The sequence below is a fragment of the Crocodylus porosus genome, unplaced genomic scaffold (genome assembly GCF_001723895.1).
Source record: "Crocodylus porosus isolate Cpor-Errol unplaced genomic scaffold, CroPor_comp1, whole genome shotgun sequence".
Taxonomy (NCBI): Eukaryota; Metazoa; Chordata; order Crocodylia; family Crocodylidae; genus Crocodylus; species Crocodylus porosus.
Genome location: NW_017728921.1, coordinates 24498356 through 24517690, shown reverse-complemented (window position 1 = coordinate 24517690; position 19335 = coordinate 24498356). Strand labels below are relative to the sequence as shown.

The window sequence follows — 19335 nt, the reverse complement described above, 5'->3', positions numbered from 1 at the left end:
GCCTGCACCCACTTTAAACCTGTCACAGCCTCTTAGCAGGGGCCCATGCAGACTCCCACAGCAGCGGGCTCACTATTTCATCACCCCAGTCCCCTCTCTCCATGTCAGGGAGCTCACAGGAAGAGTGGAAGAGGCTCTTTTATGCTGGAAAGTCTCCTCAGTTTCAGCTTTTCTGAAAAGATCCGCCTTCTCCAGAGGCAGGTGGGACAGGCTTTTACAGCCCTGAAACAAAGTCATCTCTCAGTCCCAGAAGGGTTTGGAGGGGATAGGTGGAAAGGATCTGATGGGCATAGAGATAAGAAGTAACAAGTGTCCAATGGTAATGAGTATCCTCTTCCCCAAGGGAGCCAGGCCCCCGGAGAGCTGGCTGGGACTGCTTCAGAGAGGCTGTGAGCACCCTGCACAATACACCCATTCCCAGCCAGCAAGCCAGGCATCCTTCTCAGCAGTGGCACAGCTACTCCCTTCTCTGCAACCCCCACCAGGTGCTAGGACCACACTCAGAAGCACGAAGCAGAGACAGGGGTTCCTTTATCTAAGATTTAATACTTAAAAAAACAACAACAACAACAAAAAACCTTCTGGAAACAAACCACTCTGGAATGAATGGATGGGAACTCTGAGCTGGGTACGAGACTAGCGGCTGATTACAGACTAAGGGGCTGAGGAGTCCAGTGACTTGAGGCCGTGGGGCTGAGTGATGCATCAGCGATGACTGAAGAAGCCCTGAGGATGGTTAAACTTGAATGGCTTCATCCGGCTGGGCCCCCTGGAGGAGGAGACAGGACAGAAGGTTAGTGCAGGGGTCAGGATGCATTAAGTGCTGATGGCTCCGTGGTGAGGGAGGGGCCTGTTTCCATCAGAGCCCAGCACAGAAACGTAGAGGGTAGCCTTGAAACCTGTCCCAAGCCCAGGGACCGAGGCTGATGTGGACTCACTGCAGCTGAGAGTTTTGGTTTCACTCGTGGGGCCTGTCCGCAAACACAGAACTGCCAGGACAACTGGGCTCAATATAGGCCAGGGCAGAGACAGCTGGGAGTTGGGCTGGATTCTGGTGCAGTTGCCAGGAGGAAAGAGGGTCAGGACTGAGATAGCTGTGCTGTACAGGGGAGGCCGGTACAGCGACAGCACCAGGGCTTAGAGTGTGTGGGGGCAACTGGCCACAGAGAGACTAGTGTTCAGGATCAGATGGGGGGAGATGAGTGCACATTGTCCAGACAGAACCTGCTGGGCAGAACCAGAAGTGCTCAGCAGGAACCCCCAGCAAGGGCAGACCCGTGAGAGGCAGTTTCTGGAGCAGGACTCCTGTCTGGAGGATAAGACAGGGCACAGGGACAAACCAAGGAGGTTACTTGTGATTAAATGTTTGTCGAGGCCCCGTACAGCCTCCTTGGCAAAGGAAGAGGAGCTGCCATCTATTGCATCCCACAGCACAGAGCAAGGGCCAGCTACCAAAATGCAATAGTTTCAGCTCGCAGGTAGGGCACTGAGTGGCTCCGCCATGGACCAGAGGTACCTGAAGTTCAGGATTCAATCCAAGCCTTTGTGATGCAGCTCAGTCATGGGAAGAGAGAGCTTCAGAGATGAGAGCACAGAATGTGCTCCATGGTGGTGCTGTGCTGGCTCATCTCCAGGTGGGACATGAGCTCTATTTACAGCTCCTACCTTTGCTCACAGAGCTCCAGCAGCAAAACTCCAAGTGTGGGCACATGTGCAGCCCCTCTTCTCTGCTGGGAGCCACCCCACCTCTGCCCACCAGGGAAAGGTTCTGCTGCCTGGCAGCCAGTTACTTCCTGTTATACCCTTTTCATCTGCAGGACCCATGCCACTTGGCACATCTTAGTGCTCCCAAACTCCATGGCCTGCTCCTGGCAGCCAGCTGGGCAAAAGATCCGTGCAGATACTCACCTGACAAGCCGCAGGCACATCTTCTCCTGGGGGAACTCCTTGGGGCCCTCCACGCTGTTGTCATGGGACTCTGTTTCCAGGTAGACATCCAGAATGACACACAAGCGCTGCAGCTGATTGGTCAGGAGCTGGTAGCCAGGCTTTGGCCCACTCAGCTCCTTGTAGAAGACACTGACCTCGCTCTCCATAGCCTGTAGGAAACAGTGGGTGAGACTACCCCTGTGAGGCCATTTTGGGGAGCTCCAGTCAGCTCTCATGCATTACTCTATCCTTCCTGCTTTAGGGCTCATCACCATCTCCACTTCCCTGCTGCAGGAACCTCAAGGGTCAGGTACTCCCTCCCCCTCTACAGATGAAAGAGTCATTGCTTCTGAAGCATCCATTTCTGCTCCCTTTGTTGGCAGCTGGAGAGGCAACTCCACACCTTCTCTTGGCAGTCTGTTCCATTTCCTACTGTTCTCAGGGTAAAGATGTTTTCTCAGAGGTCTGATCTAAAGGTGTGTTGCTGTTGTTTAAGCATGCTGCCATGGGGTCTCCAAGTCAAGGGAAATAACCTCTCCTCTCCTTCACAGCAGCCTTTCAAATACTTGAAACCTACAGCTAGGTCCCCTTCCCCCCAGATATTCTTGTGTCAGACTACGAATAACCAGTTCATTCAACCGTTCTTGGTACAACTAGCTTCCCAATCCTTTCTTTACAGTCACTGCTCACCTCTGGACCTTCCCCAGTTTCTCTACATACTTTTAGTCAAATGCAGGGCTCCAGCTGAGTCCTAACTAGTGCCAGCTTTCCCTTCCTTGCAAGGGGAGACTGGAATTCTGCCCCTAGAAGCCCAGTTCCTTTCCATTCTTCCCCCAAGCAGGCTCATCTTCTGCTTTCCTCAATGCCACTCCTACTCATGGACTCTATCTAGGTTGCTCACAAGAGGGGAGTTCATACTTCACTGCCCATTCTACAGGTTAAGCAGACCTGCCACCTAGGAAATGCCCTGTGATCACCTGGTTCCAACAGCCAGGGTATAAATAATGTCCCAATCAGATCTGCCTGAACAAGGGAGCATGCCTCAGAGGCACACTACTTTCCAAGACCCAACCCCTCCCATGCAGCCTCTTTCCCCATCCCCCTGCTTACCCGAATGTTGTCATCATTGTTGTTGGTCCGTTCCCCTTTCCAGGTCAGGCAGAGGCTAAAGATGGGCGGCACAGAGGAGTAGCCAGGGTTTAGCACAACAGCTGCCTGGAGTTTGGCTGTGGCAGGAAAGAGAAGAGAGGTTTACATGAAGCTCATGTTGTCCATGCACCACTCAGACACTCCCCTTGGCTGGTTCTCACAGGCAGTGGACAGCAGTCAACCAGCACACCTCTCTTTCCTCAGCCCTGTGTGTCACCTTCTTATCACATCCAAACTGCAGCCAATCAATTCTGCCACACTGTGAAATCTGGGCTGTAACCCCTACCCCCAATCACTGCAGAGGTGCATCTCAAGCCAGACCTTCGGATGCATGACAAGGTATGGTTGGCCTTGCTGGATGCGGTCTGGCATTGGCGGCTCATGTTCATCTTGGAGTCAATAATGACTCCAAGATCCCTTTCCGCCTCTGTGCTTTCAAGGAGGGAACTCCCCAGTCTGTACATATGCTGTGGACTTCTCCCAAGGTGCAGCACCCTGCATTTGTTTACATTGAACCCCATCCTATTCTCATCTGCCCACTGTTGTAGTCTGTCTAAATCCGTTTACAGCCTCTCTCTCCCTTCAAGTGTGTCCACTTCACCTCACATCTTTGTTATCAGCAAACTTGGACAGTGTGCTTTCCACCCCCTCGTCCAAGTCGCTGATGAAGATGTTAAACAGTGCGGGGCCGAGGACTGAGCCCTGAGGTACCCCACTGCTCACCTTGTCATGCATCCAAAGGTGCATCTCAGGCCGGTCCAGAGGGGTGATACTCTCCCTCTATGTGACTTTGGTCAGGCTGCGATTTGGTCGGGCCCAGTACTGGGCGCCGCACCTCAAAAGGGATGTGGCCAGTGTGGAGAGGGTTCAGACGAGGGCCACCCGCTTCGTGAGAGGGCAGCAGGACAGGCCCTACGAGGGGAGACTGAGGGACCTGAACCTGTTCAGCCTCAGCAAGAGAAGGCTGAGGGGGGGGGGACCTGGTGGCTGCCTACAAACGCAACAGGGGAGATCAAAAGCAAATAGGTAGAGCCCTTTTCTTCCAAGCACCACCTGGTGTGACGAGGAACAATGGTAATAAGCTGATGGAGAACAGGTTTAGGTTAGAGATCAGGAGGCAATATTTTACAGTTAGGGTGGCCAAAATCTGGAACCAACTTCCCAGGGAAGTCCCCAGGTCCTCGCCCCTACCTTGGTCAGATTCAAGAGGAGGTTGGATGATCACCTGTCTGGGGTCTTGTGAACCCAGCATTCATTCCTGCCTGTGGCAAGGGGTCATGCTAGATGACGTGTTCAGGTCCCTCCTGACCCTAGCTACTATGAAACACATGAGCAGGAAGCTCTGGGGCACTCACTGGTTGTGCTGCTTCACTTCCTGAGGGTCCCTAATACCATCTTAGCCTTTTGGGTCACCTATACACATATGCGGAGGTTGCTCTGATGCACTGGAATTCCAGTGCATCGGAGCACTCAATTACTTGAGTCTGCTGGAGCATGGCAATTGCCACATTCCAGCAGCCTTCTGCATCTTACATTTCAGCACCCTGAACTTAAAAATGGTGGCAGGGGCTCTTGAACTAAAGCTCATTGAACAAGCTTCAGTTCAAGCATCCCCACTGCCATTTTTAAGCATGGGGACACTAATAAACAAGATGCAGTGGCACTTTAATTACAGCAGCTGTTTGAGCCACTCTAATTAAAGTGCCACTCCTCCACACCCCCAGAGCAAATGTAAAAGTGCTCTTGGTGATGGGCAGCCCCCTCCTCAGGAGGCTTGCCATGCTGTGGAAGGATTGGTTAGAAAGAGCTGCTATCTTGATTCTGGTTATGGCTTAAGAAAACACTGGGGAAGCCGAGGTGTCACTCACTGGCAACAGAGGAAGTAAACAGGCACCTACCTGTCCCCCTTTCTATCAGTGCCATGTAATAAAGGTGGGTGTCTTCAGCCAAGCCAGCCTCCACAATGTCTTTGGTATAAGACAGCTCCTGCAAGGGGAGAAGCACCCAAGGGGCTGAGCAGAGCAGCGTGCTCAGAGCCCTGGCAAGGGAGCCAAGGACAAGGACAAGGTGCTGGGAATGGGAAGAGGAAGCCAGCTCCTTGCCCTCTACACCTACCAGGTAATCTTCATAGGTGATTGCTGTCCACTTCACCAGGTGTGACACAACCTTGGCAGGGAAGAGCTGCTGGCACTCGCTGGAGACTGGCACAATGCCATGTTCTGAAAGCAAGTGACAAGCCAGCAATGACCTACATGCGGGCAGGATCCAGCCCAACTAACATTCTTACCAGGGCAACAGGAACAGAATGTGGCTGGCAGTGGGTTGATCACCAGAAAAAAACTGGGTTCCACAGGCCTTTGTCTGTCAATACCTAACGCTGACAGTGAATTGGCTGGGCTGTGATCACATCAGGCCTCACAAACTGGGTGGTGGTGGGTGAGGTGATGGGGAAGCCTAGCATGCTTCAGGAAACTATTTTGAAGTGATTCCTAGCACAGTGGTAGAAGAGAGAAAATACAGACTGGGAGAGGTGGTCCAGGTATGGTACAAATCAGCTGGAGTACAGCTTGTCTCTTGACCCAGCAGAAAAGCACGGTAGCACTGTGGCTGCTGAGTCTTTACTACTGGCCACAGTGTCGAAGACAGTAAGATCAGCTGGAGTTTCTGAAGGCAGGTAAGGATTGTAGCACTGGCCAAATAAGACAAATCTGCTGCAGGTACTTGGGCTGGCTGCTGAAAGGGGAGTAAACACAGTGCTGTTTGTATAGAGGCACAGGAAATAGCTCCCCACAAGCTCAGAAGGGAAGAGGAGACATTCAAGGTCTGAGGGAAGAAAAGCAGCTGCAGGAATGCAGACCCTGGCTTTCCTCCTCTAAAAGCAGGAGCTTCAGAATAAAGCGTCGCGTGGTGGGGGGAGGGGATGGTGGCAGAATAGGAATGAACAGACAGGAACCCCTTAAAGGTTGTCGCCTCCCCAAAACCCCATCCAAACAGCTGTCCCTGATTTTACAGTCAAAGTCCTGGGCTGGAGTGGGGGTACCAAGGGGAGGGAGTCACAGGCAGGCTGGGACGTCCTCACCTAGTGAAGCAAACTGTTTGTGGAGAGCCAGCCGGGACTGCAGCCTTGTCCGGAGCAACTTCATGGTCATTTCCATGTGGCTTGCACTCAAGGAGTTATCTGCAGTCACTGTGTGCTGCAGAGGAAAAGAACCATTATATGCAGGCATTCCCTACTGCCCACCCCGCTACTCACTCAGAGAAGCAGACAGCTGTACTTGAATCCCTTGAGCATCATACTGCACATGCCTGGCAATACCTAGCCTCCTCTGGGAGGAAGAGCTTAAAACATAGGTCCCTTTTCCTCTGGAATGACTCCGACCCCTTTAACTTAGTTTGCCTGAATTGTGCACGTAGGAAGTAGGCTGAGATTTAGCTCCCACCAAGCTAATGAGCCTGGGCCATGCCAGAAGCACATCATCGATCCCCCTCCCCCATTCATGTCCCCTAAAGAGCAGACACATGATCATCAGTGATGCTACAGTAGCAAGCAAATGCCATTGCACCCTGGCTCAAGCAAGAGCACTGCTGCAGGGACAGCCAAGGGAAAACAGCCTGGCAAGACTTCAGCAGCTGGAGAGCTGGAGCTTTCGACATACCTGTGGCTGGTCTTTGGGAAAATGCAAGCCTCCCAGCTTCTGCACCCAGACATAGGGGTGCCCCAGCTCTGTCACATAGTCATTCAAAGTCAGGATGCTTCAGAGACAAAATGGAAGCATTACACAAACATGGTGAAAAAGAAGCACAACCCCACCCCCTCTGACCCCTTGTGTGCAAGCCAGAGCTGCTGGGCCTGAAGATGTTCATCTGAACTGTCAGCAGCAGCCCCTTCCCTTAACGTCCTACTAGACAACATCTAATGGTAGGATACAGAGTTCCCAGTGATGCAAGGTACCCAGCCAATCATTGAGATGGTGCCCTCAAAGCCAGGACCAAGGTGTTTGTGCACCCTGAATTCCAGGCAATTGAGCTCATTTCCCAACTAAGAAAAGTTTATAAGATAGCCACCATCTTGCCCAGCTGGGCTTGAGACAAGCAGCCCACAGCCTGCCACTTAGCCTAACTACCCTCTTCCACTAGGCAAGCAGGCCCTTAGAATAGACTCTGATCTGCACTCAAGATGCGCAGCACATCATACAAAACAGCTGCCAATACCCCAGAATCCTGCTCTAGGCTGCACTGTCTTGACAGGCTTCTGCTGATGGCACTGGGTGGGACTGAAGGGACAGAGACTGGGTCAACTTACCCAACTTTGTCAAACTGGAACTGATTGGCTGGGTTAGGAGTCTTCTTCCCATGATCCCCAGGATACAGGCAATTCAGAAGTGAATCCGGAGACAGGAGGTCTCTGCCAGAGGGCAAAGGGTAGAGTTAGCCATGCACTTTTCCAGGGCCAGAGTTCTTCAGCATTGTTATGAACAGTTTTGTACGGCCAGGGATTATGAACACTACAAGCAGGTCCCAGGATCACTAGGTTTACTTCTTGCGAAAGCTTTCACCAAGCACAGATGGTGGAGGCTGCTTCTACCTCCAGCTCTTGTGGCTGTAAATAACATAACCTAATTGAAGGCTGTCCAACTTCTAACCAGTTGGGTCCACCACAAGCCATGCAGGCCGCATCAGCAAGGGCCACACCCATATGAGCCATGGGGCCCCTGGGCCACATGCCATAAGAGTGCCCCAGCCCCCACCCTCAGTTCCCCAGCTGCAGGCTCCTCTAACATTGCAGACTTTGCCTGGGCTATCATGCCCCACACCTGGGGCAGAGGCAAGAAGTAGAAGCTGGTGGAGGGTGGGGGAGCACAGGGACCCTAGCTTCTGCATCCAGAGTAAGGCGGAAGCAGCAGGGAGGGGGAGCCCAGGGGCCAGCATCTGGACAACCCTGACATAAATGTACCTGATGCATGAATTCCTGAGTTGGCAGAGACTCAGGAACAGCTGGGAGGTATAAGCCACAGCCAGGAATGCTACCTTGGGAACCCAATACAGGCAGTCCTCGACTTTACAGCATTTGAATTATGACAAACAGCACTTACGACGTTTATAAACTAACACCATTTCTACTTTCAGATGATGGTTTCGACTTTATGACACTTAGCCAGACGCAGAGCAGCGAGGGCGGGGACACAGAGCTGGGGGCTTGCAAGCAGATGTGACATGGGGCAGTCGGTGGCAGTGACGGTTGCACATGCAGCTCCCTGGGCTGCTGACAGGCCTTACACCCAGCCAATCACACGTCACTTGTCAGCAGCCCAGAGCCGGATGTGTGGCCAGCTGCGTGAAAGTGGCGTGCAGCAGCACGAGGTGGTTGATGATGGCAGTGGCTGCCACGCGTGATAAACAGGGTATTAGGCTTTGGTTCAGGAACCAATCCCTCATTACTAACATTGTTCCTATGGGAAAAATCAGTTCCATGTTACAACATTTCAACTTAAGACATGGTTTTCAGGAACCAATTGTGTTGTAAGTTCGAGGACTGCCTGTAATGCAAATCGGTGGTGTTCTGAACACAGACCACAGCCATGATACAAATTAAACAGGACTTAAGAGCCCAACAAACCCAAAGCTACCTGCATGGATCTCACTGCTCATTCTCATATCAAATCAAGTGAAACCTGTCTGGATAAAAGCTGTCTTAACTTGGCCATGACCTCCACCAAGCATCAAGGTGCTGAGGAACCTTGCTGCAAGACTGAGCAAAGTACCTCAAAAAACAGTAGCTGGGGGGGGAGAGGAGAAACGAAGTGCCCCAACTGGAAGAGACTGTAGTCAGACCCCCATCAACTCACTGCAACACAGGAAAGGTTTGCCTCAAAGGGGACCCGCCCAGTAGGGAGTCAGCCACTGCCAACGTCCATGGCCAAGAGGAAGGTCATAGTAGCAGGAGCAAACATGCTAGCCTCTCATCTGCCATTCCAAGGAGCTCTCAGCACCCAGACCAAGCAGCTGGGCAGATGGAGATTTTCAGCTGAATTAACATCCAAGCCAGGCTTCTGCAACTGCAGTTCCAGCCAAATTCTTTCACTAATCAAGCTGAAGTAGTCTCAGAGGAATTCCCCAGGGATAAGGCCTTATCTACAGCACTTGAAACAAGGCGACCTGCAGAACAAGGAAACGAGGGGGAGCAGCAAGCATAGACGTGGGGATGGGAAGAAAGCTATTCAGCTGCAAGATGGTATCTGCCCACCTCCCAGTGGGTGACCTGGGCACTGTGGCAATTGCAGCAGAAGCACGCCAGGAGGCCATTCAGCTCCCAACGCATGCCAGCTGTTCTCTCACTCCAAACCTCAGGGAATCTCTCCCTTTAACTCCAGCTCCTCTCCCTTCCTGCAGAGGATAAATCAGGGATTAAGAAAGGATTCTGCCTCTTGTCCTGAAAGCTCAAAGACCCTGGGGAGGAGTGCAGCTCAGCAACTAGCTGTGTCACCATCGTGGCTGCCTTGCACAGGCTGGTTGGGATGGGTCCTGGTTACTGAGGGGAAAAATGCTGTGTGGGCAAAGGGACCAATTGCCTCCTTTGGGAAGACCTGGAAGTCTGCAGTTCCCCCTGCTGGTAAAATGGGGGAAGTACAGCTGCTTCCTTCTCCCATCTGATCAAGAACAGGCTGAGATGGGGTATGGAGCAACCATCTACAGCAGGGGTGGGCAATTATTTTGGGTAGAGGGCTGCTTACTGAGTTTTGGCAAGTGATCAAGGGCTGCATGACAGGCAGCCAGGGGCAGGTAAATATTAAATTTTCTAAATTTTTTAGGGGCCCGGAGGGCTGGATAGAATGAACGGCCTGGCGGGCCACATTTTGCCCATCCTTGATCTACAGGCTCTTCCAAGTTCCTCTACCCAGGGCAGAAGCATTAGTTTGGTACAGAGCATCACAAAACCATAAGCTTGGAGAGAACTCAAGAGTGACCCTAAGCCATCTCAGACAGATGCCTGTGCAAGTAGCTAGTAACTGCTTCTCCAAGGAAGAGTCAGGGAGACGGAGGTTTCCTCTAAACACTGGAGGCGCTGCTCTGCACAGGCAGGAGGAAGGAGTAACCATTCAGCTCAGCCCAGATCCCGTGAAATGTATTCTGAGAGACACATTCACACCCTTTTGCCCTGGCTCCTCCACAGCTCTGCCAGCTAGCTGCTCCAAGTGAAACATTGTAAAGCAGCAGCATTTTCCTGGCAAGAGATCAATGCCAGACAATAATTCCAGCCACAGTACAAGGGCCAGGACAGACTGGGTTCTGTGCTCTGCAGTGTTCTCAGCTTACCCAGCGCTGATGGGTGTAGTCATCTCCACAGCAGTAGTCACCTTGGTTTTCACAGTCATGACATTGAGGTTCATTAAGTAATAGAAGGTCAGGTGCAGCACGCTCTCATCTGCACAGAAACAGAAGTGGTGGAATGCTGCCTTTTCTCCCTGTGTCCAGCCCCAGCAGCATTGGGGAGAAGGAGCAGAGCAGAGGAGAAAACCCCTCAACAGAAGTGGAAGCTCCATTAGGGTTTCTGCTGGTTCACCCACGCTTTGTGATTCTCCTAATGGAGGGACTTAGGATGTGGACACAAACAATTCTATTGCTTGTGAAGAGATGGGGAGACTTGCCAACAGCTGATTTGTTGCAGTCATCTGCCCCTTCTTGCAGTAAGTCCAGCAGAACTGCACCAATCCACCTCTGAATTAAATAGGCAGGAACTTACTGGAGTTTACCATATTTTCTTGCATACAACATGACCTGGAATAGAATGCACACTTTGTTTCTGAAAGGTACAATGAAGGGAAACAAAAGATCTTTCCTTGTATGAATAGAGTAGCAGCAACTCAGAAGCTGAGGCTGCCCACTGTTCTGCTCCCTATGGGTTGCAGCAGATTTTACTTTTGGTTTCCCTTGGTAAGCAGCAGAACCCACTTTGACTGTATTTTTCACATATAGGATGTACTCCAATTTCCAGCATTTGGTTTTTGGAAAAAGGTGCATGTTGTATATGAGAAAATACAGTGATTTCCACACTGTGAAAGAGACCCAGGTTGAAGCAGTTACAGCTGATCTATTAGCCCCCCTCCTTTAAAACTGCAGACTTGTCTGGTCTCAGACACTGACACTACTGGTGTGAAAACAAGGGAAGTAATAATCAAAGATGTTGGTCTGATTGTTCTTCTTCACCTATCAGAATAGTTTGGCTCGCTCTTGGCAGGGCTACCATCAAGACCACTCTTCACTCCCACAGGGGACACTAATACAGCTTGTGCAATTGGGCATACAGCAAGTCTGTTTTTCCACTGTTTCTATCGAGTTCTAGTCCTGGAACCAGATTCTGAATTTGCATCTGCTAAAATAAGCCTGGAGTGGCTCAGCTGAGATCAGCCAGTGGGCTTATACCTGGATCAGAACCTGACCTGGGGAACCACCATCCTTGTACCTTTGCACTTCAGGTCAATGGTGACAGACAGCGGGTGTCTCTTCAGCATTTCCTTGCGCTTGTCATCCAGCTGAACTCCCAACGTGGGCCGGCGGCGCTTCTGCAGCAAGGGCAAGAAGAACCACAGCTTCTGAGAACATGGGTCCCTCTCACCCCTCACTGCAACTCCTCCAGGAAGGCTTATGGGGGAAACTTCTGTCTGACAGGGAAAACGCTACTCACTAAGCACACTGTACCCAATCCACACAACACTCCAGTGTGCTAGTTAGTGCAGTATCACTCTCCACTTTTCAGATGAGGAGACTGAGGCATGGAAATTACGAGACTTGCAAGTGATTAAAGAAGGGTCTTGCGTCAGATCTTGGAACACCTGGTGCCTGCCCCTCTTGTCAGCTCACTAGCTCTTGATCTACTCCTAACCATCTGACCTCCCACATCCTACTTACATGTGCACCTAGAGGAGGGATGTTAAGCATACTGCCTGAAGAACCATTTTGTCCAGCCTGCCAGCAGTCCAGTGGAATCCCAGAAGTTGAGGGGTGGCCTGTCACAGAATTCGTAGTTTCTGGACCCCAATGGACATGGCCACTGGCATGAGGCCCTTGGCACCAAGCTGGTACTCAAACATGGCCCCACTACAGTTGCTGCTGGCCCCACAAATCCTGCCCAGGGAAAGCCCCTGCAGTCTAGATCCAACCTGGGGCCTGGGGTGAATTTGACACCACTGCTCTAAAGCACTCGAGGACCTGAATCTTGGCAAAGTCACCTACAGATGATGCAGATTCTGTACAGCAAGTAAAAAGTTTCCAGTGTTAGCCAGAGAGACAAACATGTCATAACTATTAAGCTCATAGACTACATCTTTCCTTTCTTCTCCCTGGTCCAGTGACTATTTTTATAAAGTGGAACGGTTCCAAGAGAAGAGACTGAGACCAACACTATAGACAGATGGCTAAAGCACTTCCCTAGCCTGTAGGAAATTGAGTTGAAGTCCCTGCTAGGTCTTATTTGGGGAAAGAACTTGAAAGCAGAGTCTCCTGTCTCCCAGGAAAATAGCCTTGCTCCTAGTCTACTGGTTGTTCTGGGGCAGATCTCTCTTCTGCTCTCATTTGGTCATTAAGTGCTTATAAAGGGCTTAGTTTCACCCTGCACTAGAACAAATGCAAAATTTCAAATCCTGGAGATCTTCCCCACTGGGAACAGCTGCTCCATAGCCAGCTCTGTGCACACCTGTGTCATCCCGAAACATCCACAGAGCCACTCACACAAGACCTTCATATTTCCAAGGCACTAATGGCAATTCAGTGTGAAGTTCCCATTGCAACTGAAGACAGGCCCCTTAAAGGACTCTGCAAGCATTGATCCTCTGTCAATCCCCTTTAGGAGGCATTACTGAATGCTGCAGAAGTAGACATTCAAGCACAAAGCGACTCTGCCAAAGCCCCCACAGCAGATTGGTGGCAGTGGCAGAAACAGCCAGCACCAGCTCAGACTCACTCACTCTGGGCACTGGTGGAAACAGCACTTGGTTCAGTCCCATGAAGCAATATTTACTGTACAACCCAGAGTATCAGAGTTGAAACTGCCTTACCGTAGTCTGCTCCTCCTCAGCGTCAGAGTCACTTTCATCATCTGCAAGTTCAAACAGAGAGGGATAATCAAGGGCCACACCAAGATACACTCCAAGTAGCCCAGCTCAGTGCATTTCCAACAGAGATACCCAGGTATGGAGTGCATCAGGGCCACTGACAGTGCCCACCAACCCCTGCACTACAGTGCTAAGTCCTCGAGGCATCAGCACAATCCACTGAGAGAAAGCTAGTCCTTCACAGGGGCATTCAGGGAAGAGACTCCCAGAGGGTCTTGGTAGGCTGTCAGCCCCTTTAAAGCCATTTGAAAATCTCTTTGTTCTCAAGTGCTCCCCCACAAACCACTAGGATGGAGAGACCTGTGTTAACAGCCCCCAAGCTGAATGCCATGCCGCTCACTGAGCTGTCAGCCTCTCCTCTAGAAGGTGCCCAAGTATCAAGACTGCCTAGGCAGCCAGCATGAAAAGAGAGACTAGCCGCCCCTCCCAAGGAACCCTCCCTGCCCCCCTGCCCCTCCCACTTTTATCAGTTGACTGCCTGCCAGACAAAGCAAGGCAAGGCAGACTGACTTGTGATGTACCTTGGGAATCCTCTGGAGGTTTGTAGAGGGCTTTGGCTTCTTCCACACTCCCTTCAATCGCTACAGACAGCTTCTTATCTGACGAGGGAAGATTGTCGTTAACCCGCCCCCAGGGTGGGAAAGTCAGCCAGCCAAAGTGAGCACTGGCACTGCAGGCTGTCATGGCCCAGAGAGGTATTGAGGGTTGGAAAGGGGGAGGTGGACAGGGTGCTAAGAGGTTATCAAGTTATTACCATAGCCCTCTCACCACTTCATGGCTGGTAGATTCAATGCCTTGGGGACAAATAACCTTAACCTTCAGGGTCACTTGTGAAGTCACGCTACTGAGATGCTACTCCGACACTGGCTAGCAGGCTGCAGGACTGCAGCAAGAGCACACCCTTGGCCCAATATGTCATGCTCTTCTCCACAGTAATGACGACACTGGCCACCATGCAAAACAACAGTGTTTCAGACCCAGGGCAGGGGAGTAATTCTCCAACCATATTGGTTCCCATGGTTAAAGGCCTTATCTAAACTGCATAGATTAAAAGTAGGTGTGTGCTTCACCAAGGGGTAAAATGCTAGATGGGTTGTAGTACCATCTTAAAGTATTTGGGGCAACATAGCACCTTATCTAGGTGTTTCTGCCAGGCTCCCCCTAAGCAAATGCACTGGACTAAGGAATCTGAAATGAGTAGGTCAAGAAAAGAAAAAGCAGAAAGCAGAGCTGGTCTCAACAGGATTGAGCATGTTCATCTCCCTGCATTCCGCACTTAGAACAAGGGAGGGAAATTCAGAAAGCTGGACTGGTTTGGGACCATGCCAGTGAAATGCTCTCTCACAGGCAGTAGTTAGACTGCCGGACTTGCTGTCCACAGATGCTGCTGAGGCCCAGAATTTAGTGACTGTCAGAAAGGGATAAGGATATAGGTAACAGAACCAGCCAGCGTTGGAGAATAAAGTAGCAGCAGTTTTGGAGATAGAGTCCAGTGTTCTTGGGCTCAAGCCAATCCTCAGCTGTTAGGGACCAAATGGTGGGAGGGGGAAGGGACTGGCTGGGCTCTTTCAGCTCCCCTGGGACATCTGAAACTGGCCAGTGGCAGACAGGAGACTGGGCTACACAGACACCAGGTTTGATGCATTCTGACAAGGTCTTGAGAGTCTCAGCACCTCAGGGACTCTACCATAGGGTCCCTCAGGGCACTCATTGCTATGATAACCAAGCTCCGCAGAGAAGACCCAGAGGAATTCCATGAAGGGGCCTCTCTGGGCTCTAAAATACTCTGCCAGGGGATAGGAGAAGAGGTTTTTATTTTAATATAAGCCATTTGGGTCTAATGGAGCAGCCTCAACCCCACCATGCTCCTGCAGCGCTTAGATACAAGAAATGAAAGGTACTCACCCTGCCTAAGAGGCTGGGAGGAGGGTTTCATGTGGGCTAAGGGGACAGGTCAGAAAAAGGGATGGAAAGGAGGGAGGGAGAAAAGGAGGACAAGGGGGGACAAAAGGGAAGAAGACAGAACAAAAGAGGCAGTAACACATCGCTGTGTATTGAGAGGCAAACAGCGGTTAGACAAGCTACAGCTTTGCCAAGTAAGGAGTGGGGGTTATCCTGGGCTGCCAATGCAGGAGCTTGGACTGAGGCCCGAAGAGAATGGGGTCTTGCCTTCTTGCTACACAGGTGCAACGAAAAGGATGAAATCCATAGCACACCCTGGCTCCATCTTAGGCTATCTCTGGACCTAGCAGTTGTTTTTGGCTTTGCTTTACTTGGGAACCATGCAGGGTTAACACCTCTCCCCTCCCCCAGTGTGGACCCAAGATTAACAGTCCTGCCAAAGGGCAGAAGACCGCAGTGCTAATCCCCCCAGGGCAGGGGAAACTGCCAGTTATTTAAAATGGCATGGCATTCTGTAACTGGGATGTGGGCCCTCACTGCTGTAACAACCAGCTTCATGCAAGCTTGATGGGGGACACCAGCAAATGAAGTGGCAGAGATCTAGAATGAACTCTCATGGCAGAGATCTAGAATGAACTCTCATGGCAATTCCTCCAAGGCAGGCACTGGAGAGACTCACCTGAACAGCCAAACCAACAAAACTTCAGAAACCCAGTACTTTCTTCAGACATCAGAGAAACATGACAGGGGGGTGCACTCTACCCACCCCCTTAGATTGCTGGCTTTCAGTGACTTGTATGGAGGTTGCCTCAGACCCCCCAGCATGCTCCCCCCAAGAATCTGATGTCAGTACTCACCACAGGCCTGGCCATAGGCATTGGCCTGGACAAAGAGAACATAGAGAGGCGGTGGCAAATGTCTAGCTGTCTCATACTGCTTGTGTGCCTGGTCAAATGGCATGAAGAGGTACTCCTGGACAGGGAGGGAGGCCTGGTGGGACACAAGGCAAACACATGGCATTGGTACTAAAGTAGCATGCACAATGGCTACTCACCCAGCACCTCGTGTCTGTGGAACAGGACCCGGAGAACAGACACCGTGTCACTCAGCAGCAGCAAATAAGCAGTGCTGACAGCCTGAGTGAAACTTGAGGCAAGTCTCCTTCACTAGATAACTGGCTTCAAAGAAAGAATATAACCCATCTCCTTCTCCTGCTCCTCCCAAACAAATCAAGGCAATGTTCCTACACACTGCTCTCCAGAAAAGGGCCCATTTAATGAACCCGTTTGCAAAGGCTGCTGACAAGGGAGACTCAACGAAAAGTCCTCACCTAGGACAGGCAACATAGCCAAGAGCAGACATCACTCTTCTCAGCAGCCTCAATTCACCTTTCAGGTTTTCTCCTAAGTGAGCTACCTCCGTTAATTGTGGGTTTTAGAACAGGATAGCACAATGTGCTCTGACCCACCCCAGATTCTCTGCAAGTGGCCCAAGCTTCACAGACAAAGCAGAGGGCCAAATCTGGCTCAGGGAGTACCTGCATGATGCTGTTCAGCCGAGGCTGGAGGCTACTCAGATATTCCTTCTTCACCTCAATCTCCTTCAGGATCTTCTCTTTGCTGGTTAGACATTCCTTATACTTTTCTGCCAGCCTGAATCGGGGGGGAAGCTCAGTTAATGACACACCAAATTCACAAGGAGAACAGTTGTTAGCTGAGAATGTTTGCTACTTATCAGTGTATTACTAAACCTTGACACCTTGTCTGATTCCACTGCCACTGGTTCCTAGACTGTGATAGCTCAGTCTGTACTCTGAAGTTAGCTTTAGATACTACTTCAATCATTACCTGACCTCAATGTCACATCTAAAGTGACAAAATAAAGAAAAAGGTTTATTTATTTTTTTAAGTCGGGGGTAAAAGGGAAGGCAGGAAAAACCTGAGTACATCAGGAAAATAAAACCAAAGAAAAACTGCCTCAAATCTAAGGAGTATAGAATGTCATTTAACAAACACTGCAACCCAGACCAAGTGCGGGTCTACTCTGAGAAGTATCTTATAATTGGCCCTCCTTACTTACCAAGCTTGCTCCAATACCAGTGTCACATCTGTTGACTTTACTGACAAAAATCTCTACTGCCTTATAGTTTCTGCTAGTCCTAATGAGCCAAAACAATTCCTCAAGACTCTTTTTCATCTTGTGCCCTCATTAAAATTGAGTTTGTTATTTTAAATTAAGCACAGATCAGTGATCCATTTGCAAACCAACAGAAGGCAGTGAGGTTTTACAGATCACTGAGAACCTTGTCTGGCCCATGGAACCATTCATGTGGACTATGACAAGTAAGATGGAGAGAGACCTGCTCCAGACTTAGAGCCCAGGACTCACAGCCTTTAAGCAAAATACTAATGGTTATCTGAAACGTGGGAGACCTGAACACTGGAATATGTTGATGTAGTGTCACTATAGTCCTGGGTGGGACGACTGCAGCTTAGATGCTTTATCCTCCTTGGTTGGAGACTCTGCCTTCCACAATGTACTCAACTCCCCTGCAGTGAAGGAGGGCCTGAATCAGAGCAGTCCCATGGATACAGCAACAAGTGGATCTCATGGATGGAACAATGGTCTCATGTTGCAGCAAGGGAAACATAGGTTAGATATTAAAATTCTCTCGTGAGGAGGGCAGTAAAGCCCAGGAACAGGCAGCTCTAGGAATAAACCAGAAGCTACATTACAAGTGAAAAAACCTGATCTGCATGTATTACAAAAATGAACATAGAAAAAATATTCACCAAGTGTGAATGTGATGCTCATTTCAATTAGTAATTGACAATTTATTTTACAAGAGGATGCCTGTGGAATGTGACATATGCCAAATGCTTGGTGCCAGGTAAACAAAGGGCCAATTCAATTGCTGGCCACATGGTCTAAGAGCTCACCTTTTGCGTTGTTCTAATTCCCAGTCAAGGCGGGCAAGAGTCTGGTGGTGAGGATCATTGAGGGTGATATCAGGTTTGCTTATTTCTGGGGGAGCCTCTTTGTAAAACTCCTCCACACTCACCAGCTCAATTTCTTCGTGCTTTGATCTGGAGAAATGAAAGAGGCATCAGTCTCACAAGAAACCTGCTTTCCAACTTTCACACCCAATTTAAAACCTTAACAATTACAATTCCACTTGCAAAATGCAACATGTCCTATTTCATGCATGCAGTGTGTCTGCATGGCCAATTGTCCGGTGATTTCCTGAAGTCAGTCTGGAAAGAGTCACAGGTAACTCAAAGAGTTACCTAAGGAATGTGCATGAGCAGAAGCAACACTGCAGAAGCAATTCAGTTACTCATTTAAGAACCAGTCCCACGTCAACTTCCTTACATCTGCATGGTTCCTATAAAAAGCCCCATTTACACATTGTATCTGACTCCCCACTATAACCCAAGGTGTCCTTCCCATTCTCCCCCTCCCTCTCCCCCTCCCGAGAACTAATGCAAAAACCTCCAGAATGCCCACATCATAGCCAGATTCTAGTCTCCCACTACGGAGGCTGTAACAGGGTGACACGGCAACCCTGTTACTAAAAATGCCTGGGAGTTACCCTGCTGTGCCTAAATGACCAGGAGTAACCTGGCAGGGTCAAGAACAGGACAAGCACATCAAATATACCAGTGCAACTGGAGAGAAAGCAGATGCTGGTAACTAATTACTTTGATTTTCGCAGACAACTGCCCAACTTCCACGGGCAAACCCACAGGAGGGATAAAAGGCAGCCACTCCAAATGAGCGGCTGCCCCCAGGAGCACTATGGGGACTAGAGACTCAACGCGACAGGCGGATCATAAGTCTCCAAACAGATCCCAGCCAGGTGAGCAGACCATGGCCAGGTCCCAACTTCAAGGAGGTAAGAAAAAATGAAATTACCACGACTGGATAGCCCCAAGACACCACCAGGGGAACCAGGGCCCAAAACCCTGAAGACGGGGGAAAAGGGTTCAAGAGTAGGCTCTCCAGGACTCAGGAAAGATGTTGGAAAAGTGGTGGGGTGCCGCTTAGAGACAGACACTTATTTCTTTTGTTAAAGGAGAAGAAATTGTTTAATAAAAGAATTCATGGTGACCAGCTCAGATCTGTTGGCATCGATCGTATATTTTGCAGAGGGAGGGTATTAACTCTTCTTTTCTCCCATCATAAAGTCATGGCAGGTGAGTCCCTTCCCAGAGACAAAACTGAGGGATTGACACGACAGACCCTC

At 50.2% G+C, this 19335-nt stretch overlaps 1 protein-coding gene across 1 annotated transcript in view; it reads right to left on the bottom strand.

Moving 5' to 3' along the window:
• Positions 1 to 514: 514 nt before the first annotated feature.
• THOC5 (THO complex 5) overlaps positions 515 to 19335 on the bottom strand; it is a 28463-nt gene continuing 9642 nt past the window's right edge. Inside the window, 14 exon segments of the mRNA XM_019539308.1 lie at positions 515 to 769; positions 1909 to 2099; positions 3040 to 3155; positions 4977 to 5064; positions 5194 to 5297; positions 6158 to 6272; positions 6735 to 6831; positions 7382 to 7483; positions 10393 to 10501; positions 11540 to 11639; positions 13131 to 13171; positions 13709 to 13786; positions 15947 to 16079; positions 16627 to 16741. Of these exon segments, the coding sequence (XP_019394853.1) occupies positions 706 to 769; positions 1909 to 2099; positions 3040 to 3155; positions 4977 to 5064; positions 5194 to 5297; positions 6158 to 6272; positions 6735 to 6831; positions 7382 to 7483; positions 10393 to 10501; positions 11540 to 11639; positions 13131 to 13171; positions 13709 to 13786; positions 15947 to 16079; positions 16627 to 16741 (1453 nt within the window). The 3' untranslated portion in view covers positions 515 to 705.